Raw genomic sequence first — 25,808 nt, 5'->3', positions numbered from 1 at the left:
ACAACATTTTGCAAACTTTGCATCTGCAACGATGATCGTGCCCAAAGGGGAATCTCCACCTCTTAACTGGTCATTACAATAAAAGCTTGGAAAATATGGGAAAGCTGCAACATGGGAGGTTTGGAAAGCTAGGCTTAGGTGGGAAAAAAAGCCAAAGTGGCAGCATGAAAGCTGGATGGCAGCATTTCAATGGGCAAGGTAGGGAAGGTTATTAAAAATTGATCCTGTGGGAATAGGAGATATTAAATAAATCCGGTGTTGCTTGTATGCCATTGCCACATAACACGTCCATCAGAGTTCAATCCTGACATCCACTCATGTCTATGTGGAGTTTGCACGTTCTCTCTGACCAAGTGGGTTTTCTCCGGGTGCTCTGAGTCTACATCCCATATTTCAAAGGTGGGTTGGTTGATTGATGAGTGTAAATGTCCCCAAATGTGTAACCAAGCAGTATCATGTGGGGGGGGGAAGAATGCAATGGGATTAGTATAAATGGGTTCTTCATGATTGATGTGGATTTAATAGGCAGAAGGGTCTGTTTCCATGCTGTATGTCTCCAGGAAATACCTTCCACCAAGGCAATTAAGTGTTTGGACACCAGAGGGGGCTGTAGAACCATCTAACAAGATCATTCGTAGACACACACGAACAAAAAGGATAGTCGAACTCCGGCACAGAACTCGACACAGAGCAAAGAATGTTTTTTTTACTAATATTCAAAAGTATGTGATACAGTTATGCCACATGAGCTGGAAAATGGCATTTCTTCGACAAGAGATAAACGGAGAAACCAAAATGCTACGTGCCCAAAGCTAAAATATTGCCAGTGCATGGTTGGAAGTGTTCATGTTCTAGGAGCAGACTTAGGCCATTCAGCCCACAAGTCTGCTACACCATTCAATCATGGCTGATCTATCTTTCCCTCTCAACCCCATTCTCCTGCCTTCTCCCCATAATCTCTGACACCCTTAAGTGTTATAAAGAAATGAGTTGAAGTTTTGAGCAGAAGCTTTCTTCAGACTTGGAGTCTGTTATGTAGGGCATCAAAACTGGTGGATAGGCTATGAGTTTACTATAGGATGACAGACACTGATTGAATAAAGCTGATGAAAAGGACAAAGGGAAGGAGAAGGCCCAAGTACAGAGATGATATTGAGAATTATATGATCCACAATTAGTTAAAGGAAAAAATATAACATTGAAACTCATAGAGCCATGCAGCACGGAAACAGGCCTTTTGGCCCATCTTACACATGCTGACCAAATGCCTCATCCATGCTAGTCCCACCTCTCCACGTTTGGCTCATGTCCCTCTAAACCTTTTCTATCTATGTACCCATCCAAATGTTTTTCAATGCTGTTATAGTACTTGCCTCAACTACCTCCTCTGGCAATTCGTTCCTTCTATCCACCACCCTCTGGCCCATCTTGGGAACAATGGGGAGAAATTAAACATGTTAAGGAAACAAAAGGGCACGGAAATACCCCTTACAAAGCATAAGGTAGGCAGCGGTGGCAAAATGATGTAAAGAGAAATAGAGATAACCTTTCACGTCTGATGAAGGGTCAGTGATCTGAAACATCAATTCTGTTTCTCTTTCCACAAAGGTTGCCTGACATGTTGGGTTTTTGCAGCATCTTTTGTTGTTATTATAGATTATGGAGCAGGAGTCTTGAAGCAATAGAGGTGCAGTACTAACCTCTTAAGATGTAGTTCTGGTAGTTCTGGTCTGCCTCTGCTCCAACCTTGATCAGACATGTCAGCCCTTCAGCATTGACAAACTCAGGCACCAGATCTTTGTCATCCTACAGAAGAAATGCTGCATCAGCAAGGAGTGCAGAGCAATACATTTTGCAGCCGTCACAGTCTTTTTAATAAAAATCATACATAAACCGACCCGCAAAAACTGCAGATTGAGATATTGTGGCTATGATGCACCACAATAGTTATGGATAATAACAGAAAACTCGAGGATACTCAGCAGGTCAGGAAGCCTCTATGCAACATGTGCTTAAGCATGTATTAGTTGATTTGGGAAACTCAATTTTGCTTAAAATTCTGTTGAAGATGTGTCGAAGTGAATTTGCATTGGCAAGTTGTCTTTCGTGAAGTCAGAAATCCTAAACCAACTGATTATGCCTGCTGGAAATAATGTAGATAAATCATGTTTTATATCAACTTCAGAGGCCATTCAGCCCTTCAAGTCTATGCTGGTTGTGAGAGCAATCGCATCGATTCCATCCCCCCACTTCATAGCAAATCACGCAAGGGAGCAGAGAATTGTAGTTATCAGATAATGTTGTTGGAGTTAGAATGGTTCTCTTTGAAACATAAAAGCTGCAAATAATTATCAAAGGGCTAAAGAGAATTGGGGGGACTCAGTAGGTCAAGCAGCATCTGTGGAGTGATGGATGGATGACATTTTGGGTGTGGACCCTTCTTTAGACTGCTGAGGAGTGGGGGGAGAAAGATGGAAAAGTGTGGTTGGGTTGGGACAAAGCCTGGCAAGTGATAGGTTTAAGTGATAGGTATCAATAACCCTCCTTGCCTCTGTCCACCTGTTACCTGTCACGCTTTGTCCTGTCTCTTCACATTCCCAGCTTTCTTCACCCCCCCCCCCCCCCCCCCCCCCCCCCCCCGAGTTGAGGGGGACCTGACCAGTAGATGGGTGGACTAAATGACAAAAGCTAGAGATGGAAAGGAAATAAAAGGGTATCAGATGAGTAAAGAAGAGGAACAGTGAAATGGAAAGCTGGAGAGAGGAATATGGGTGGAAAGGGAGGGCGCAGAGAAAGAGTGGGGAATAAAGGGGAATGGGGTACAATCAGTCTGAAGAAGGATCCTGACCCAAACAACACCTATTCATGTTCTTCAGAGATGCTGCCTGACCCGCTGAGTTACTCCAGCACTTTGTGTCTATCTTTGGAATAAATCAGCATTTGCAGTTCTTTGTTTCTATGATTTGCCTCACACTTTGAATCAGACCAAAGCTCAGGGAACAACATCAAGGCTAACATAGTTGCCATTCTATGCACGTCACACTATTTTCTTCCCGCTTTTATTTTAACTCAAAGTTATGCAAAGTTATTTCACGTGTTAAATGTTTATGATCTTCCCACATTCAAAAGTTTATTTGTGCTCTTCCTAAATTCATATTTTTAATGCATTTTCATCACGTTCAAGGACTATTGCATGCATGAGTATAATTAATCACATTTTGACTTGCAAGCAATCTTTGCCAAAAATGTCATTCCTGAGTTAGAAACCAGTGATGGGCAGCAAGTTAAAAAAAAAAACGGGGGTCTGACATAAATACAATCACATTATATAGCTGCTTCTTTTCTATAAGGCAAGTTCCTGATTCATTTTAAAAATCCATAAAATATTTTGCAAGTTTAGAATGAAAAGATTTCATGTTGCACTTAATATTCTCTTTGATTTTTGTTTTAATATTAAGTAAAAAATTGTTACGATTCAAAAATATTGAATGGTATCATAAATAATTTAAGTCAGTCCATACTGTACAGAGACTGAAATATTGAACCCCATAAGTACATTAACATATGTATACACACACACAATACCAAATATAATTGATAGTGCACTAATACTATTCTGTGGTTACATTTATGCTTCACTACCATGTTAACCGGACTGATTATGCATTAGTATAATGTGCCATGTTTAGACTGGACATTCTTGACACACAACCCCGCTAGTTCTCAGTTGCGCACCTCCATAAACTACACGGCGGATGAACCCAATTATTCTGCCATGAGGTACATGCACAAGCGTCTTATTGTCACTAGGACATCAGAGCATGCTACTGAGAGGTCCTGTCCTTTGAAAAGGTCATCAATTCAAAGAAAAGGGAAAGCAGGGCTCTGGGGAAGGGTCCAAATTTAAAATCTCAGCTCATCTTATCTATTTCCAGGTGCTGACAGACATGATATGCATTTCCTTTTTTTCTTTTGCACGTTTATTTTGTCAAACTGTGTGTCTTGTCAAGAGTTCACAGTGTGGATACGAGACCTGTCCGTTTATTTAGTTAGAAGGCTGAAATGGGAGGTGGGGGTGAGGGGGGGGGGGGGGGGGGGGGGTAGATGGAGGTGATGGAGCTAAAGAAGATCAAATAAACCTGATGCAAGTGCAGTAATACATTGCTCTAGGATATCTGATCTATGATCCTCCATTTACCGTAAGCAACAAGTCTCATTATATAATCAAACTAACAACCTCCATATGTTTCAGTCGGAGATTGAAAAATACTAGGTCAGAACATTATCTGAACTTTCCCTGAAATTCAGCAAACAGGAAGTGGTATTGGTAGGTCCAAATAAGCACCAGATGATCATAAGAACACAAGTAAGCAGGAGTGTGCTCAAACCTACTCCACCATTCAATATCACGGCTAATCTTCAACCTCAATGCTGTTTTCCTATCCTTCCCCCTCAAGCTCGCCTCTAATATCCATCAACATCAAACCTGCTGCTCTTATGTGAAATAGTTATGATTCTGGAAAGAATGGGATAAAACAAGGAGGAAAGAAACTTTTCATGACGTCTGGATGCCCCAGAGACATTGAAAAGCTTATGAATATCACTGCTGCAATGTTGATAAATTGCAAACCCCCAAATACCACAAGGACTTTGTGACTGACTTTTCTGAGTTTCTGGCTGGGATTATGCCCAACTATGACCGTGTCCTTATGGTTGGGGATTTTAACATACACGTGTGCTGTCCTGATAAGCCGTTGGCGAAGGACTTTTTAAGTCTTATTGATTCTTTTAATTTTGTGCAGTGTGTGTCTGGTCCCACACACGAACATGGACATACATTGGACCTTGTTCTCTCTTGTGGCTTGCCTGTGTTGAACTTGGAGGTCTGTGATAGTGTGTTTTCTGATCACATGCCTGTACTATTTGACATTGGTTTTTCCAGTGCTGCAGTTAGACCTGTAGCGTCTGCTCGGCGCTGTCGGTCCTTTAACCCTTCTGCTGCTGGCCAATTCTCTGCTGCTTTTGATCAGCTCTGTGCCCCCTCTGCGTCCACTCCCCTTGGTACGGAGGAGATTAGTTCTTGGTTCCACTCCTCCTGCACAACTATACTGGACTCTGTGGCTCCTTTTAAAATTTTGCAGCCCAGAGCTAAACCCGAGCCCTGGTTCAGTGACGCAACTCGTACAGCTCGACGGGAGTGTCGCAGAGCTGAGCGAAAGTGGAAGAAGGACAGGCTGCAGGTTTCATCGCAAATCCTAAAGGACAGCTGGCGAAATTACCAAAATACTGTTAAAGAGGACAAAAGATATTACCTGTCTAATATAATAGTGTCTAAGCGTCACGACCCACGTGTGTTATTCAAAACCATTGATTCTGTTTTAAATGCCCCACAGCCTGTCTGCTTGGAAGCATCGTCCGAATTGTGCAATGACTTCCTGCACTTCTTTATCAATAAGGTTGTTTCTATAAGGGCTCTCATCTCAGCTCCTGCCTCTGACCCCTCTGTTCCGGCCCCATGCCTGGTGGCATTTGATAAGTTTGTGCCTCTGACATTGTCGGGTCTAGAGGATGTGGTTAGGCATATTAAGCCGTCGGGTTCCCCTTGTGATGCTGTCCCTCCTCTTCTTTTTAAAGAGGTTTTCCCGAGTATAGGGCAGTCGGTTCTCGCCATCATAAACAGTAGCTTGTGTTCTAGGGTTGTCCCTATAAATTTTAAACATGCTGTAGTGCAACCACTACTTAAGAAACCCGGCCTGGATCAAACTGTTCTGGCCAATTTTAGGCCGATCTCCAAGTTGCCTTTTATCTCTAAGATCATGGAGAAAGTAGTTTATGCTCAGCTGAAACTCTTCCTGGATGAACACAATATTCGGGAGGTTTTCCAGTCTGGATTCAAGGCTATGCATAGCACAGAGTCGGCTCTGCTAAGGGTCTTCAACGACATCCTCCTGGCAAACGACTCTGGTAATTATGTGGTTCTTGTCTTGCTGGACCTATCTGTCGCCTTCGATACAGTGGACCATGGAATTTTAATTTCCCGATTACAGCACCAAGTGGGCATTTGTGGCAGTGCCCTGGGATGGTTCAGGTCCTATCTGGCAGACAGAACCATGCGTGTAAGCCTTGCTGGCTTTGAATCCTCCTCCACTCCCTTGGTATATGGGGTTCCACAGGGCTCAATTTTAGGGCCCCTGCTCTTCTCTTTATACCTACTTCCACTGGGCTCAATTTTAAGAAGGCATGGCATCTCCTTTCACTTTTATGCAGATGATAGCCAGTTATATATGCCACTCAGGAAAGAAGACGACTATTCTCTAAAATCACTTCTGTCTTGTCTTGAGGACATTAAGTCCTGGATGGCCTTAAACTTTCTGGGACTTAATGAAGAGAAAACAGAGGTGATTTTGTTTGGCCCCAATGGCTGCCGTGAACCTCCCTTTGTTGACTTGGGTCCACTGGCATTGTCTGTAAAGCCAACCGTTTTGAACCTGGGTTTTAGGATGGACGGTGATTTTAAACTAGATAAACAAATAGGCGCGGTGGTTAAGTCCAGCTTCTTTCACCTAAGGAAGCTGGCAAAGGTGAAGCCCATTCTCGAGCGGCAGCATTTGAAACAGTAATCCATGCCTTTATTACATCTAGGCTGGATTACTGTAACGCACTCTACTCTGGAGTCGCACGAGCTTCATTGGCTCGTCTCCAGCTTGTTCAAAATGCTGCCGCTCGCCTTTTGACCGGAACTCGAAAGAGGGAGCACATTACGCCAATTTTGGCCTCCCTTCACTGGCTCCCAGTGCACTTTCGAGTTCATTTCAAAATTCTTTTATTTGTTTTTAAATCGTTGAATGGGCTCGCCCCGCCTTACCTCTCTGAGCTGCTCCACCTATATGCTCCTGCCCGGTGCCTCAGGTCAGCTGATCAGCTGCTCCTTGAGGTACCAAGGTCTAAGCGGAAGCTCAGAGGGGATAGAGCCTTTTCTGTTGCTGCTCCGGCACTCTGGAACACCTTGCCGCTGCACATCAGACAGGCCCCCTCACTGTCCATCTTCAAATCCTCCCTAAAAACACATTTTTATTCTTTGGCTTTCGACACTGGCTGAGGCATTGCTCCTGTTCTTAGTGCTTTTAATGTCTTTTAATTTTTAGTGTGTTTTTTATAGTCCTTCGTTTTACGGTTTTTAATGGTTTGTAATAGCTTTTTGTCCATGAGTTCTCATGTATAGCACTTTGTGGCAATTGCAGTTGTTTAAAGTGCTTTATAAATAAAGTTATTATTATTATTATTATAAAACATAACAGCTAATTAGAGTTGAGTTTGGCGATAAATGACCTGATAATTAGCTTCCGATGGGGTGAGGAGGGATAAATGGTGAACAAGATGCGATTGAGGTTCCCTGCTCTTTCTCAAAATGATAGGCACACCATTATGGCCCTGGTTTAATTATTGGAATGATGGAAGTAATTCACCTTCTGTCCATGAAACATTCATCTCAGTATATGGAGATATCCACAGTCAACAGTTAGGACAGGAATTAATACCTAGCATCCATCCACATACCTAGAACATTCATAACTTGTCTTGCAGTGGTAGTGGTTCGTGAACAGCAGAATCACAGGAACTGTCCTCATCAACCATATCACAGAATGAAGTCTTAATGCTACTCCCTGCTGAGCAACTCCGTGGGAATTTATCAGCTCAGAAGATTCTCTCAATTGAGACAATCCCAGTCCTTACATACAAAACAATCTACATTTGTCCAATTTTACTTCGGAGTCACGTGAGTGACTACGTGAAGAACCCCGCCAGGACGCATGCGTGTCATATCGCTACATGCATTGCAACGAGTCACAGCAGCATTTGAAAGCCGGGAACAGCAGGTAAGGAGACTCTGCGTTCCTTCCACTTACCTTAAGGAGACATGGACAGATCCACGAAGGCTGCGAAAAAGCTGGCGGGGGAGAACCGCGGAGTTGCGGGCAGCCAGCAGCAGCAGCCAACGGCCCGCCAATCTCCCGAAATGGGAACAGCTGTGCCCGACTTCGCTCCCGCACCGGCCATGGCCAGGCGGTGGAGCGAAGCAAAAAACTAACAGAGTCGTTGACTCCGATGAGTCCGACTCTGAATAGCCACGAGCGGCCAGTGCCCGTGCGCATTGGAGCCGGTTGGAGCGGCTGCAGGAACTGGAGCAGGAGTGGCTTCAGGAGCAGCCGCGATGGCCAGTGCCCGTGAGCATTGGAGCCGGTTGGAGCGGCTGCAGGAACCGGAGCAGGAGCGGCTTCAGGAGCAGTCGCGACGGCCAGTGCCCGTGAGCATTGGAGCCGGTTGGAGCGGCTGCAGGAACTGGAGCAGCCGCGAGTGGCCAGTGCCCGAGAGCATTAGAGCCAGTTGGAGCGGCTGTTGGAGCAAGTACTCCAACGTGACAGGCTCCGGGAGATGGAGACTAGTCACAGTGGGCAGCTAGTAAGTCCTACAGCAGTACCTCTTGTAGGGCTGCACAGTGTTTCTCCCTCATCAGAGGGGAGTACAGGGGGTCAATTCTGGGCTGACCCTGAAGAGGCGTGCAGAACATACCCTTAGTGCACATGGGGTGCAAGAAAACCTATTGGATATGGTGTCCCAGTTTATTCAACCCGACCAAACTGGCCAAAACCTGGAACCTAAAATAGCTGCAATTATCGACTACTTGTCATTCAACCAGCTATAAGGACAGGCATTATTGGACACCACAGCAAGACACTTACCACCAGGGAACTGCAAAACACTGAATGTTCCCAGTGTCGACCAGTGTATTTGACAACATGTCGGAGCCTCAATCAGAGCCAGGGACTTGAAACTACAGAAAGTTCTGAAAGTCCTAACAGCGGGAATTACGGTTTTCGCCCGCACAATAAACAAAAAAGACATGACACAAGATCACCAGGATGCACTGGCTTTATTTTGCAACTACCAATACGAGTAAACAGTATTAGGAAAAAGTGCCATCCAACCGGCTTTAGACCCTAATTTGCAGGCCTATGCAAACCTGGAACCTCCAAGCCACCAATATTACTATTTGGAGGCAACTTATGAAAACAGGTAAAAGAACTTGACGAAGAGGGTAAAACCCTGGGGCTCATTAAAGCAACGTCTAAAAACTACTTCGGCCAGAAAAACACCACCAGTCGGCTAAGACAAACTGGTGAAAGCACAAAGGCCAGGAACACTCAACATCGGTCTTTTTAGGCCATGGCCCAAACCGGCCTTCCTGGGGAATGCGCTAACCCTCAACACCGACCCAACTACAGATCCAGACACCGGCGCCTCAACGTCCACGGAGGATGCCGAAAAAGTAACAAACCTACCAATAGTAACCATGGAGGTAGGTGGGTCTGGTTCCTTACGAGGTTGGTGGGAGATTACAATTCTATCTGGATGGATGGAATAAATGAACTACCGACACTTATATTTTCAGAAGTATAGGGTTATACCATAGAATTTATATACAAAAACATAATCCTCCAGTTCAGCATGTACCGAACCGAATGTTCGTGCTTACAGGCAAAGAAAAATCAAAAGCGCATGCTGAACTACAGTGGCCATATAAAAAGGAGTAATGGAGGAAACCCAACACGAATCACAGGAATTCGTGTCCAAAATCTTTATCATAAACAAGATGGTGGTTGCCGCATCATCATAGATTTGACTAATTTGAATACTTTCGTACTATATATTCATTACTAGATGGAAACCTTTGTTACTGCTATGCAATTGATTTCCTAAGATTACTACATGGCAAGCATCGATTTAAAAGATACTTACTATACAGTACCCATTAGAGGTGACCACAGATGTTATTTAACACAATGGATCATCTGGGGTACACCCTTAACTCAGTTCACATGTCAGTGACTTTGCCGAAAGAAAAGGTTACAGCCTTAATGGTGGCTTGCAGCAAAATCATTGACATCACAAAACCATCCATCAGACTGGTAGCAAGAATAATTGGCATAATAGTGGCTGCGTTTCCAGCCACACAAATCGGACCTTTCCATTATCAAAAATTACAGAGGGCTAAAATACGAGCACTCAAAAATTATGGTGGTCATTTTGACAGACCAATGAAGCTACCAACAGAGGCCATAATGGAACTAAAATGGTGGAAAGATAACATTAGGCATTGTTCCAATCCAAACATTATCAGCAACCCGTCTATGGTACTACAAACTGATGCCAGTGCACTTGGTTGGGGTGCTACCAATTCCATCTCCAGCTGTGGGGCAGATGGAATGCACAGGAGGCATCATTATTATAAACTACCTGGGAATGTTAAGTACATTCCATGGCCTTAAGTCATATTGTTCTGGGTTATATCACCAGCATGTTAGACTACAAATTGACAACACCACTGTGGTAGCATATATCAACCATATGGGTGGAAACAAATCGACATCATGTGACAATCTGGCCAACACAATTTGGCAATAGAGTATCCAGAGAGATATTTGGATATCAGCTACCTACTTACCAGGTAAACTAAATTTAGTGGCAGACAACAGGTCATGCAAATTCAATGAAAACACTGAATGGATGTTGGATAAAAATGTATTTGCTGAAATTACAGCACGGTATGGAACACCAGATATCGACCTATTCGCATCCAGGCTCACACCAGTTATCGAATTCTGTTCATGGGAACCAGAACCTGGGGCAGCGGCAACAGATGCATTTTCGCTGCATTGGGGGATATTGTTTATTTATGCATTCCCTCCTTTCTGCCTCATCAGTCGGGTATTAAGGGAAATACAGCAAGACTCCGCGTCTGGTATATTGATAGTACCCGATTGGCCTACTCAACCATGGGTCCCGGTGATACTCGACATGGTATTAGAACCATGCATCACCATCCATCATAGACTTAATTTACTGGTTCATCCCGCAACAAGGGGAAGTTACCCATGTCATAATTATATAAACCTATTAATTTGTCGAGTTTGAAAACACCTCTACTACACCTGGGACTGACGGACCGAACAGAGGATATTATTTCAGCGGCCCACACAGTCCACCAAAAAACAGTACTTGGTGTCATCAAGAAATGGGAAAAGTACTGTCACAACAATAACATCACCCACAGATCTATAAACATCCCGTCTGTTCTGGAATTCCTGGCAAGCCTCCATTACGAGAGGCTCAGTCATAGTGCCATCAACTGCGCCAGAAGTGCTCTGTCAACATACCTGTGGCAAGGAACAGAGCGGCATTCTGTTGGGACACACCCTGGTAACCAAACTCATGAGGGGCATTTTTAATGTTAATCCCCCAAGAACCAGGTACTCCCAAATATGGGATGTGAGCATTGTACTGACCATGTTAAGACACTGGTCTCCAGCTACAGCTCTGTCCCTACAGAAACTGACTATGAAAACAGTCATGCTGATGGCCTTGGTCACGGCACAAAGGGTCCAGTCACTACAGAAACTAAGGCTGGACAACATGACTATTTCATCTGGAAATTTAACTTTTCACATCAATGAATTAGTCAAACAGAACAGACAGGGGTCAGCAGGCCTAAAAACAGAATTCAGGGCCTACCCGACAGATGATCGTCTCTGTATTGTAACACACTTACTATTATATATGGAGTATACTAAGATCATCAGAGGCAAAGAAATGTCACTTTTAATCAGCTACAAACAGCCACTCAAAAAAGTGACAGTCCAGACCATCTCTAGATGGCTAAAACAGGTCCTAATAAAGGCTGGAGTAGACACTAGCATTTTTAAATCTCACACCACCAGGGCTGCAGCTACATCGGCAGCTATGAAGTTGGATGTTCCTATGGACCAAATCCTCAAGACAGCAGGATGGTCAACGGAGAAAACTTTCCAACGATTTTATAACAAACCAGTCATTGAACCTGGAACATTTGCAGAAACAATTTTAAGTTCTGTAATATAATTTTACCCCATAAATAGGGGCTATAATTTGGTGTTAATATATTTATCGTTGGGTTTTCAATATCGTATTGATGTCTAATGATGTTAACACTATTCTCCCCATAATCAAGGCAGATGTGATGCATGGACTCGTTTCCACGGCATGAAATCACAGAGCTTTAAAATCTTCACGTAGTCACTCACGTGACTCTGAAGTAAAATAGTAAGATTAAACGAGAATTTACCAGTTTGAAGTTTGATCGTTATTTTATGAGGAGTAACGTTGAGGGATTACGTGCACTCAGCTCCCACCCTTGATCATATACTGAACTGGTATATCTTCTCTAATCTTACTATGTTTAGTCATTACCGTTATCTGTGATTTTACACCGCTGCTTTGAAGAATAACACGCATGCGTCCTGGCGGGGTTCTTCACGTAATCCCTCAACGTTACTCCTCATAAAATAACGATCAAACTTCAAACTGGTAAGTTCTCGTTTAATCTTACTATTATGGATAATTCTCTCTAAACCAGGCAAAATCCCGATTCTGCACCCTCTCCAATACCTCAACATCCTTCCTGTAATGCGGTGACCAGAACTCCACACAATATTTCCAATGTGGCTTTACCAAGGTTTTATATAGTTGCAATAAGTCTTCCCAACTTTTACATTCAGGACTCCGAACATACACCTTCTTTATGACCTGATTCTAGTTTGGATGCATCTGCCATGTGTGATCTTATTGAATGCTTTACTAAAGTTAATGTACATAACATCCACTGCCATACCCTCATAAAGCTCACTGGTCTATAATTTTCTGATTTGTCACTATTGCTATTTCTTAAACAAATGAAAATCATTGGCAGTTCTATGGGACCCCGCCTGTGGCTAAAATGAAGACAAATATCTCTGCCAAAGCCCCAGCGATCTCCTCCCCTGCCTCTCTAAATAACATGGGATAGATCCCATCAGGCCTTGGAAATGTATCCACCTTAATGTTCCTATCTGTTTTTTATTGTCTCCCTAATTCACACTTCTCAGTCCAAATTGAGCTGGACCACTGTTTGGTTATTTCTTGTTTTGTGGACTGTTCAACAGATTTTGGGTCCATTTGTTCCCATTATTTTGTTTTTCCATGAAAATGTATAGAAAATAAGAGGGGGTAGGACCAGAAAAGTTTTTGAACTTCTTCTTACCCCTTTTGAACATGAACGATATTATTTGTATTATTTGAGTTACTTATTTGTTTGTTTTCCTTTGTGTTTTCTTTTCTTTTTTTATTGCTTACAAGTTTATTTGTCTTTGTATTTTTTAACATGTTCAATAAATAAATTAATAAAGTAAGTAAGTAAAAGTAAGTAAGTAATGCCCTGAGACCATTACACGAAAAGAAATAGAAACAGATGTAGGCAATTCAGCCTCTTGAGCCAAACCCACAATGTTGGTTTATGTGGTTCTATTTTCTTCTCACTCTTCATTTCCCTATCATTGTCATTTTTGATTTGCCACATTTTCCATTATAAATGTGCCTCATTTGGCACAATGTGCCCAGAAGTCACATAGTAAGCGTATTCAGTTTAGATCAATTGAAGTTGGTTAATTGAACGTCATACTTTAATAAAACATTGGTGAACTGTCCTATGGACAGAAATGAAAGGGGAGAAATACCTTTGCTCTTGCCTTGTTTTCCCAAGAGTGGTAAGAAATCAGAACATGCACTAATCTATCCACTGATCTGCGGCATTATGTTCACCAAAGACCAACCCTAATATAGACAGTAAAGCATTGCCGTACAAAGGAATCTAGTAGATTAAATGCAAAAAGTTAGCATACAGTACAGCATGTACTCAGGATGGTTAATGGATTGTTGGCCTTTCTTGTAGAGTATGGAGTATAAATGTAGGAACATTTTAATGCAAATTTACAGAAACCTGGTGAAACTGCACCTGTAGTACAGTGTACTGCACACCTGTGGTCGAACTATGGAAAGACAAGTTTGCAGAGACTAAAGGTGGCATATAACCAGGGCCGGCCTTAGGGGGTGCGGGGCCCAATTGGGAACAATTTTGGTGAACCCCAGATTCCCAGCCAAGGTGTGTCAGCCCAGTTATTTAGTATATATTATGAAATTGTACACTAGGTGCTATGGATTATACACTGTGTGAATCTCTCCTACTCCCTCCCGTTCGCCTGTCAGTAGCTCCGCTGGCTTCCAACCTTTACCGTAGCAGCTAATTATGTGATTGGACACAATGTCCTTGGAGACAGCGGCTGATTGGACGGGAGGAGACCTATTTGTTGATTGGACGGGAATTTTAAGGCAAGCTGGTTGGTGATTGGGTGCAACCCCCTTAGAGACAGCGTTTGATTGGCCATCAAATAAAATTGTCAAATCTGTAACAAAAATCGCGTGTCGGTGCGAACTCAGTGGATTATCTGGTTGTATCTCCAAACTAATCTGGTTGTATCAACCAGACTATCTGGTTGTATCTCCAAACTAAACAGTATAACATGCAGGTACATTCATTTAAAATTAAATTCAGTGATTATTTTACATTATTTCTCACTGTGTAAAGCTCAATATCTGACCAATTTCTGTTTAACACGTTTGGTCTGCCGGGAGCATTTTTCTCTCCCAAAACAGTTCATATCTAGCAAACCGATCAACGAACCAGACAGCAGTTGGATGCAGTCATAGAACCATAGACAATAGGTGCGGGAGTAGAGGCCATTCGGCCCTTCGAGCTTGCACAGCCATTCAATATGATCATGGCTGATCATCCAACTCAGTATCCTGTACCTGCCTTCTCTCCCTGATCCCTTTAGCCACAAGGGCCACATCTAACTCCCTCTTAAATATAGCCAATGAACTGGCCTCAACTACCTTCTGTGGCAGAGAATTCCACAGATTCACCACTCTCTGTGTGAAAAATGTTTTTCTCATCTCGGTCCTAAAAGATTTCCCCCTTATCCTTAAACTGTGACCCCTTGTCCTGGACTTCTTCCCCAACATCGGGAACAATCTTCCTGCATCTAGCCTGTCCAACCCCTTAAGAATTTTGTGAGTTTCTATAAGATCCCCCCACAATCTTCTAAATTCTAGCGAGTACAAGCCGAGTCTATCCAGTCTTTCTTCATATGAAAGTCCTGACATCCCAGGAATCAGTCTGGTGAACCTTCTCTGTACTCCCTCTATGGCAAGATTAGGAGCCCAAAACTGTACCAATACTCCAGGTGTGGTCTCACCAAGACCCTGTACAACTGCAGTAGAACCTCCCTGCTCCTATACTCAAATCCTTTTGCTATAAATGCTAACATACCATTCGCTTTCTTCACTGCCTGCTGCACCTGCATGCCTACTTTCAATGACTGGTGAACCATGACACCCAGGTCTCGTTGCATCTCCCCTTTTCCTAATCGGCCACAATTCAGATAATAGTCTACTTTCCTGTTTTTGCCACCAAAGTGGATAACCTCACATTTATCCACATTATACTGCATCTGCCATGCATTTGCCCACTCACCCAGCCTATCCGTCACCTTGCAGCCTCCTAGTTTAGAGGGGTTTAAACGGTTTAGAGATGTTTAGAGGGCTTCAGATGGGTTCAGGTATGTTTAGAGGGGAATAGAGGGAAATAGGGGGGCTAGAGGGGGTTTAGAGGTGTTCAGAGGGTCCCAGAGGGGTTTAGAGACGTTATAAGCCCCCCGTGAGAAATTGTAATTCTCTGAAATTGAAGATAGACATAAAGCTGGAGTAACTCAGCAGGACAGGCAGCGCAGCGACTCTGGAGAGAAGACCCTTCTTCAGACTGAACTGCACTCGCGTCGGTGAGAGTACGTGATTGACCAGAAACGCAACCCTCTCCCCAGAGCCGCTGCCCGTCTCGCTGAGCCACCTTCAACTTCACAGCCAAACAAAAAACACAGAGTGCTGGAGGAACTCAGCGGTCAAGGCGGCTGCCTCACCCGCTGGTTTCTCCAGCATTTTTGCCTACCGCTAAACGTCAATGATTCCGGGAATGCTGAGGCGACAGGGTGATAGCGAGGGAGTGGGAGAGCTAGAGAGAGACGAGATGGGGAGCGGGAGAGAGAGCGCGAGAGAAAGAGGGAGGGAGGGAGAGAGCAAAAGACAGAGAGACACAATGTGGGTCGGTAGGTGAATGACTAACCTGCCCACCAGGAAGAAGCCCCTTCTCACGGTCCGGGGCCCTCAATCATGGTGGTGAGTTTAATGAAATTCTCAACGTGTCATCGATCTACATTCCTCAGTAAATGTAATTGTGTTTTAAACAAGTATTAATGACGCCGCGTGAATTTTATTCAAAGGAACACGGCGTCATTAATACTTGTTCACAACACAATAACATTTACTGAGGAATGCGGATGCAGATTGATGACCTTGTATAACAAGGTGTTAACTACTTGCTGTTAAGAAGTGCTAACAGTACTATTTAACAAATCGTTTGTGTCTGATGGCCGTACAGCGGTTGTTTTACATGTTCGTTTAAAAAAAATCCGGATGGCGGATTTTAAAAAAATCTTTATTTAACAAAGAGAATTCGTATTTCCGTACGAAATATGGAACATTAGTGCGGGGCCCCGCTTAGGCGCGGGGCCCAATTGGGAGCAATCGGTTAAATCGGCTTAAGGCCAGCCCTGCATATATAACGATGCCATGAGAACACTGCTAAGGAAACCTAGATGGTGTAGTGCTAGTAACATGTTTGTGGCTGCAGGAGTCAGTACTTTAGAAGCTATCCTAAGAAATCATATGTATAATTTCATTTGCAGGATAAATGACTCTAAAAATGTTATTATTGTGGCCTTGTCAAACATAAGGGTTAGCACTACACGCTACGAATCCCAGCTGTGTATCCCACTGGTATCGTTGTCTCGTTGTAGGACATTGATCATTCTTTTAATCTGGATTTTTAATTCATGTATTGCGGGGTTTTTTTAATATATAATTTATGATGCTTTTATAAGTGATATACTAAGATTTTATATGTACTTTATGATATTTTTTAATATGCATTGCATTTTGATGTAACATTGCCCCTTGTCTGGACCTCGAGTCCGCAATAAAGTTTATTATTATTATTATTATTATTATTATTATTATTATTATTATACAGCTGTGGTCTCTATTTTTAAAGAAGAATGTGTTTGGATCGAAGTAGGGGCGGCATGGTTGCAGGGGTAGAGTTGCTGCTTTACAGTGCTTGCAGCGCCAGACACCCGGGTATGCATAGTATTAGAACATGATGTTGCCCACTATAGATAAAGATGAATATATATTTCTTCTCTTATGAGGTTGAGACTCCTCACAGTTCTCAAGATGTTTAGCGAGAGACTAGGAAAGGTTGTCAAGGTCAAGACCGAAATAGCCATGACCTTGTGGAACAGTTTGAGGGGCAGACAGTTTACTTCTGCTCCTGTTTCCATGTTCTTGTAAATTAGTTCAAATCCAGACTGGACTGGACTGAAGTCTTTCTGAGTAAATGACTCTCTTTCAGCTAGAGCTGCAGTTGTAATTACAGCCACAGCAGCGGTTGAAAATATGTGTATGTGTAAATGTGGTCACATTTCATGCACCCTTTTTGTGTTGACTTTTCTCCTTAACAACATGATAATCAGCGGTGTCGCTCACAATGAGCAACATGGTAGAGGTTGGGGAGGGCAAGGACACAAGAGTGAATTCAATGGGCGAAACACAAAGTGCTGGAGTAACTCAGCAGATCAGGCAGCATCTGTGAAGGGAATCGATAGGCCTTTCTTCAGACTGGAAACATTCCGGGTCAGGACTCTTCCCTCCATTGATGATGCCTCTGAATTACTCCAGCATTTTGTGCTTTGATCAAAATGCCAGTATCTGCAGTTCCTTGCTTCTCCAAATTTTACTTCGGAGTCACGTGAGTGACTACGTGAAGAACCCCGCCACGACGCATGCGTGTCGTATCGCTTTCACGCTTGCGAAACGACAGGCGGGGTGGAGCGTCCCCCGCAGCGGTAAGTTTGAAACCGCGACCTGCAGGTAAGTGATTTACTCTGCGGTAGTTTTTGTCCACGCGCTGTTTTTACACAGGGGGGGGAAGCTGGACAAAATAGTGTCCACAAGTGCTGCGAGTAAAGCTGGCAGATGAGGACTGCGAAGTTGCGGGAGCCTGCAGCAGCTGAAGGCACAAGCCCCGTAAGGGATCAGCTGTGCCGACTTTTGGTCCCGCGCCGGCCAGAACACCACGGCCGGGCGGGAGACTATTCAAATGGGGCCGTCAACTTTTTGGACAAGTCGAAAACGGCAGGAGACGGGGTGGAACGACGTTCCCCCGTAGCGACAATTTTAACCTAGACCTGCAGGTAAGAGCTGCGGTCTTTTTTGTGTTTTTACCATGCTAATTACAGGTGGAGAAACCAACGGGCTGCGACAAAGCTGGTGGGCTAGATGGGATCAGCTGTGCCCGATGTCGCCGCCGCACCGGCCAGATCCACTCCACGGCAGGGCAATAAGGACAAAGCTGGTGAGGGAGGACCGCGGAGCAGCGGGCAGCCAGCAGCAGCCAGCGGCACTCGGATCACCGATAGTGGGATCAGCTGTGCCCGATGTCGCCTCCACACCGGCCAGATCCACGCAACCGGGCGGAAAGGCTAGACACAAAAACAAACAAGGTCGTGGACTCAGAGGAGTCCGACTTTGAACAACCGCGGGCGGCCAGCGACCGAGAGCGCTGGAGCCGGATGGAGCGGTGTGTGGAACATTTGCTCCAATGTGACAGACTCCGGGAGATGGAGTCGGGTCACTGTGGGCCCTATGATAAACCCACAGCAGTACCTCTTGAAGGGCTGCACAGTGCTTCTACCTCATCAGAGGGGAGCACTGCGGGTCAGTTCTGGGCTGACCTGGAAGAGGGGTCCGCAGAAGGAAAGACAAGTGTGCAAGGGGTGCAGGAACAAGAGAACCTACTGGACTAATAAAATGGACTCCAACAAACACTACAGCCAAAGACAGCACCCCTACGCACCCACCAGCAGAACTGGTGAAAGCTCGAAGGCCCGGTATTCAAAACATGAGTCTTTTTAGGCCATGGCCCAGGCCGGCCTTCTTGGAAGATGCGGGGACCTCCAACGCCAACCAAACCGAAAATCCAGACACCAGCGCAACAACAGCAGCGAAGAACCTACAAAAAGAAGTAAACCTGCCACTGGTAACTATGGAGGTAGGTGGGTCTGGTTCCTTACAAAATACAGGGAGCATGGAGGTTGGGGGGAGACTACACTCTTTTCTGAATAGAAACATAGAAACATAGAAAGTAGGTGCGAGAGTAGACCACCAGGTCCGTCGAGCCCGCACCGCCATTCGCTCATGGCTGAACACTAAACAGACACACTTACCCACAAACAGTAGACACAAGACACAAAACACAAGACACTACCCTCCCCTTTATACCGCTATCACCCCTCTCCACCCCAAGAACCTCGTGATCTCCTGGGGGAGGCAAAAAACTGGATAAAAACCCAGGTCCAATTCGGGAAAAAAATCCGGGAAATTCCTCTCCGACCCCAATCCAGGCGATCGACACTTGTCCAGGAGATCACTCAGGTCTTACTATACTAACCATACCTAGGTCCATATCCCTGCCCTCTCCCCGTAGCCCCTTATCCCCTTGGCAGCTAAAAAACCATCTATTTTAGTCTTAAATATATTTAAAGTTTCTGCTTCCACTGCTCCCTGGGGCAGTGAATTCCATAAATTAACCACCCTCTGGGTGAAGAAGTTCTTCCTCATCTCAGTTTTAAAAGAGCCCCCCCTTATTCTGCAACTATGTCCCCTAGTTCTAGTTTCCCCGATCATTGGGAACATCCTCGGTGCATCCACCCGATCAAGGCCCCTCACGATCTTATATGTTTCAATGAGATCGCCTCTCATTCTTCTAAACTCCAAAGAGTAGAGTTCCAGCCTACTTAACCTTTCCTCATATGTCAATCCCCTCATTGCAGGAATTAATCTTGTAAACCTTCGCTGCACTGCCTCCAGGGCTAGTACATCCTTTCTTAAGTATGGACCCCAGAACTGTACACAGTATTCCAAATGTGGTCTCACTAATACTGTGTACAGCTGCAGCAAGACCTCCGTGTTTTTATACTCAATCCCCCTAGCAATAAAGGCCAAAACTCCATTGGCCTTCCTGATTGCTTGCTGCACCTGCATACTAACTTTTAGTGATTCATGTACTAATACCCCTAGATCCCTTTGCGTTGCATTACAACGCAGCTCCTCCTCATTTAGAAAATAACTTGCCCTATCATTTTTTTTCCCAAAGTGAATGACTTCACATTTATTAGTATTAAATTTCATCTGCCAAGTTGTTGCCCACTCACCTAGCTTATCTATATCCTTTTGCAGACTCTTCCTATCCTCCTCATCCCCTACTTTTCCTCCCATTTTTGTATCGTCCGCAAATTTTGATATATTACACTTGGTTCCCTCCTCCAAATCATTTATATAAATTGTGAACAACTGGGGTCCCAGCACCGACCCTTGCGGAACCCCGCTAGTTACCGGTTGCCATCCCGAGTATGAACCATTTATCCCCACTCTCTGCTTCCTATTTGTTAGCCAATCCTCTACCCATGCTAATATATTACCCCCAATCCCATAATTTTTTATTTTTAGCAATAGTCTCTTATGTGGCACCTTGTCAAAAGCCTTTTGGAAGTCCAAGTATACCACATCCACCGGTTCCCCTTTATCCACCCGGGTTGTTACTTCCTCAAAGAATTCGAGCAGATTCGTTAAACAGGACTTCCCCTTCACAAAACCATGCTGGTTCTGTCCGATGAAGTCATGTTTATCCAAGTGCCCCGTTAGTGTTTCTTTAATAATTGTCTCTAACATTTTACCCACCACCGATGTTAGACTAACCGGTCTATAGTTACCCGCCTTCTGTTTACTTCCTTTTTTAAACATAGGTGTTACATTGGCCATTTTCCAATCCACTGGGACCGTTCCTGCCTCCAGGGAGTTTTGGAAAATTATCACCAATGCATCCACAATCCCCACCGCTATCTCCCTCAAGACCCTTGGATGTAATCCATCAGGCCCAGGGGATTTATCCTCCTTCAGTCTCATTAATTTCCCTAATACCACCTCCTTGGTGATCTTAATAGTATTTAGCTCCTCCATTCCTACCGCCCCCTGTTTATCCAGCGTTGGAATATTTTTTGTGTCTTCTATGGTGAAGACTGATACAAAATACTCGTTTAATGCCTTTGCCATTTCCATGTTCCCCACCAACAACTCTCCAGTCTCACCCTCCAATGGACCAACGTTCACCTTAGCCACCCTTTTTCTTTTTATATAGCTATAAAAACTCTTACTATTAGTTTTTATGTTGTTCGCTAAATTCCTTTCATAGTCTATTTTCCCCGTCTTAATTAATCTCTTAGTTATTTTTTGCTGACCTTTAAATGCTTCCCAATCCTCTACCCTTCCACTATCTCTGGCTACCTTATATGCCCTTGCCTTCAGCCGAATACTATCCTTTATAGTTTTACTGAGCCATGGCTGACTGTTCTTACCCTTACCCCTTTTTTTCTTCATAGGAATAAATTTTTCTTGAAGGTTATACAGTATACCCTTAAACGTACACCACTGCTCATGTACCGTCTTATTCTTGAGTCTGCTATCCCAGTCAACTTTAATCAGCTCAGTCCTCATACCTTCATAATCCCCCTTATTTAGACTAAGCACCCTAGCCTGAGTTTCAACCTGCTCCCCTTCTATTTGAATATGGAATTCGACCATATTGTGGTCACTTGTTCCCAACGAGTCCCTAACTATGACATTTTTAATTAATCCTGCTTCATTACACAGGACCAGATCCAAGATTGCCTCCCCCCTTGTCGGTTCGGTGACATACTGTTCTAGGAACCCGTCTCTAATACATTCTATAAACTCTTCCTCTAGTCTACCCTGCCCAGTTTGGTTTGCCCAATTAATATGAAAATTGAAGTCCCCCATGATTACAGCAGTTCCCTTTTTACATGCGTCAACTATTTGCAGATTTATGTTCTGACTAACAGCGTCACAGCTATTTGGAGGTCTATAAATTACACGGAGCATGCACGAATGCATGGAGCATGTTAACAACCGATACTTACATCTTAAGCAGTATCCAGGGATATACAGTAGAGTTTATACACAAGTACAGCCCTCCAGTTCAACATATACCGAACCGAATGTTCGTGCCTTCTGATAAAGAAAAATCAAAAGCGCAAGCTGAACTGGAGCGGCTTTACATAAAAGGTGTAATTGAGAAAACTCAACACGAACCATTAGAATTTGTGTCCAATATATTTATCAAAAACAAAAAAGATGGTGGTTGTCGCATCACCATAGATCTGACAAAATTGATACCTTTGTTACTGCTAAACAATTAATTTCCAAAGGTTACTTCATGGCCAGCATCGAGTTAAAAGATGCTTACTATTCAGTCCCTATACGAGGTGACCACAGATGTTACTTAAAATTCAACTGGATGGGCAACTCTGGCAGTATAAAGCACTGCCAAATGGGTCATCAGCCCCAGGCTGTTCACAAAAATTTTGAAACCAGCCCTAGCGTTTCTACGGAAACGTAAACACATGGTCATGGCATATTTAGATGACATACTCATTGTGGGCAAAACTTTGGAATTGGCCAAGCAAACTGTAACAGCCACAAAACAGTTATTTGAAAAACTGGGATTTATTATCCATCCAGTTAAATCTAAACTAACGCCTTCCACTACTATGGACTATTTGGGGGTTTCACCATTGACTCAGTTCACATGTCGGTGACTCTGCCTAAGGGAAAGGCTAGAGAATTAATAGAGGCTTGCATAACCTCATTGACATCAGCAAACCATCCATCAGATTGGTAGCAAAAGTAATTGGCAAATGGTGGCTGCCTTTCCAGCCACACAATTTAGACCTCTACATTACCAAAACTTACAGAGAGCAAAAATACACGAACTCTAAATTAATGCAGGTCACTTTGACAGACCTATGAAACTACCAATCAAGCTAAAATGGAATAAAATGGTGGATAGATAACATCTGGCTTTGTTCCAATCCAATCATTGTCAGTAACCCTTCCATGGTACTACAAACTGATGCCAGTGCACTTGGGTGGGGAGCCACCAATACCATCACCAGCTGTGGAGGTAGATGGACTGCTCAGGAGGCATCATTATTACTCACACTGGGCATAAACTACCTGGAAATGTTGGGTGCATTCCATGGCCTAAAGTCATATTGTACTGGATCATATCACCAGCATGTTAGACTACAGATAGACAATACCACCGTGGTAGCATACATTAACCACATGGGTGGAAACAAATCGACATCATGTGACAATCTGGCTAATACAATTTGGCAATGGTGTATCCAGAGAGATATTTGGATATCAGCCACTTACCTACCAGGAAGACTAAATTTAGTGGCAGACACCAGGTCACGCAAATTTAATGAAAACACCGAATGGATGTTGAATAAAAAAGTATTTGCTGATATTACAGCAAAATATGGAACACCAGATATCGATCTATTCGCATCCAGACTTAACCACCAGTTATCAAATTATGTTTCATGGGAACCAGACCCTGGGGCAGCGGCGACAGATGCATTTTCGCTGCATTGGGGGGGGGGGGGGGGGGGGGGGGGAATTGTTTATTTACGCATTCCCTCCTTCCTGCCTCATCAGTCGGGTATTAAGGAAAATACAACAAGACTCTGCGTCTGGTATTGGTAGTACCCGATTGGCCTACTCAACCATGGTTCCCAGTGGTATTAAACATGGTATTAGAACCATGTATCACCATCCCACATAGACCAGATTTATTGCTACATCCCGTAACAAGGGATAGCCACCCATGCCATAAACATTTGAACTTATTAATTTGTAGAGTTTTAAAAACACCTCTACTACAACTGGGACTGACGGACCGAACAGTGAACATGATCTCGGCGGCCCAAAGACAGTCAACCAAAAAACAGTATCTGGTCTATATCAGGAAGTGGGCGATGCACTGCCATAAAAACAACATCATCTACAGAGACATGAACATCCCGTCTGTTCTGGAATATCTGGCAGGCCTCCACTATGATGAGGGGCTCAGTTACAGTGCCATCAACTGCGCCAGAAGTGCCCTATCGACTTACCTATGGCAGGGGACAGAGCGTTACTTTGTTGGGACTCACCCACTGGTAACAAAACTTATGAGGGGAATTTTTAATACTAATCCCCCAAGAACCAGGTACTCCCAAATATGGGATGTAAGTATTATCCTGAAGATGCTCAGGAATTGGTCTCCAGCAACAGCTTTGTCCCTACACAGACTGACATTAAAAACAGTCATGCTAATGGCATTGGTCACGGCACAGAGGGTACAGTCACTGCATAAACTAAGACTGGACAACATGACTTCCTCAACAGAAAATATTACGTTTCATATCTATGAATTAGTAAGCAGAACAGACAGGGATCAGCAGGCCTCAATATACAATTTAGGTCATACCCAACAGATGACCGTCTGTGTATAGTAAGACATCTGTCGTTATACATGGAGAAAACGAAAATCCTAAGAGGCAATGAGAAGGCACTTTTTGGTCAGCCACTAGCAACCACACAAAAGAGTGACGGTCCAGACCATCTCAAGATGGCTGAAACAGGTGCTAACACAGGCTGGGGTGGATACTAATATTTTTAAATCTCATTCCACCAGGGCTGCAGCTACATCGGCAGCGATACAGTTTGATGTACCAATGGACCAAATCCTCAAGGCAGCAGGATGGTCTGGGGGAAAAAACATGCCAATTATTTTACAATAAACCAGTAATGAAACCTGGAACGTTTGCAGAAACAAATTTAAATTCTGTAAATTAATTTAAACCCATAAAAAGGGGTTATAAATTTGTGTTAATAAATTTTATGATTTCAATGTCAAATTCATGTCCAAATTATGTTACACACAATTCATCCTACAGTCATCAAGGCAGACGTGATGCATGGACTCGTTTCCACGGCATGAAATCACAGAGCTTTAAAATCTTCACGTAGTCACTCACGTGACTCCGAAGTAAAATAGTAAGATTAAACGAGAACTTACCAGTTTGAAGTTTGATCTGTATTTTATGAGGAGTTACGATGAGGGATTACGTGCCCTCCGCTCCCACCCTTGATCATATACTTAACTGGTATCTCTTCTCTAATCTTACTATGTTTAGTCATTACAGTTATCTGTGATTTCACACCGCTGCTTTGAAGAATGACACGCATGCGTCGTGGCGGGGTTCTTCACGTAATCCCTCATCGTAACTCTCATAAAATACAGATCAAACTTCAAACTGGTAAGTTTTCGTTTAATCTTACTATTAAACGGGTAGTCAGGCTGAATTAGGTCATGGACATTTAAGCAAATCGGAAGATTACAAGTACAACCATTCCGCAATTTACAAATGCAACGCATTCCTGGAAAATTTTCTATTAGATGCACTTCATAAATTAAGCAAACGGGGTGAAAAGCTTCGTGGCAGTCTGCTGCAGTGTAATCTTATCGATATGTACATCAGGACATGAAGAGCCGAAGGAGCCAATCATCTAATAGGTAAAACTGAAGTCAAACACTTGTAAATCAAGGAAAGCCTATAAAAAAATAAAATCTGAAACATGTTTACGCAAGATTTTTTAATAGGTTTAATATTATGGAAAAGCAAAATAACATGCTGGGGTAACTTCATTGAACATTAAAGGCAGAATACCAGGTTTACGCACGAGTAACAATTACCAATGGTAATCTGGGCTTGATCACAAATAGTGTAGAAAAGTCAAGAGGTATGGATAAGCCAAAT

General features: G+C 43.6%; 1 protein-coding gene across 10 annotated transcripts in view; it reads right to left on the bottom strand.

Moving 5' to 3' along the window:
• Positions 1-25,808, bottom strand: part of LOC116982780 (FH1/FH2 domain-containing protein 1-like) — a 235,332-nt gene that overhangs the window by 105,387 nt on the left and 104,137 nt on the right. For all 10 annotated transcript variants that reach the window (XM_033036207.1, XM_033036209.1, XM_033036213.1 and 7 more), the window contains exon 5: positions 1,701-1,806. In XM_033036207.1, the coding sequence (XP_032892098.1) occupies positions 1,701-1,806 (106 nt within the window). The remainder of the gene's footprint in view (positions 1-1,700; positions 1,807-25,808) is intronic.

This window comes from Amblyraja radiata, chromosome 17 (genome assembly GCF_010909765.2).
Source record: "Amblyraja radiata isolate CabotCenter1 chromosome 17, sAmbRad1.1.pri, whole genome shotgun sequence".
NCBI classification, from domain to species: domain Eukaryota; kingdom Metazoa; phylum Chordata; class Chondrichthyes; order Rajiformes; family Rajidae; genus Amblyraja; species Amblyraja radiata.
Note: the sequence above shows the minus strand (reverse complement) of the source record. Positions and strands in the feature narration are given on the sequence as shown.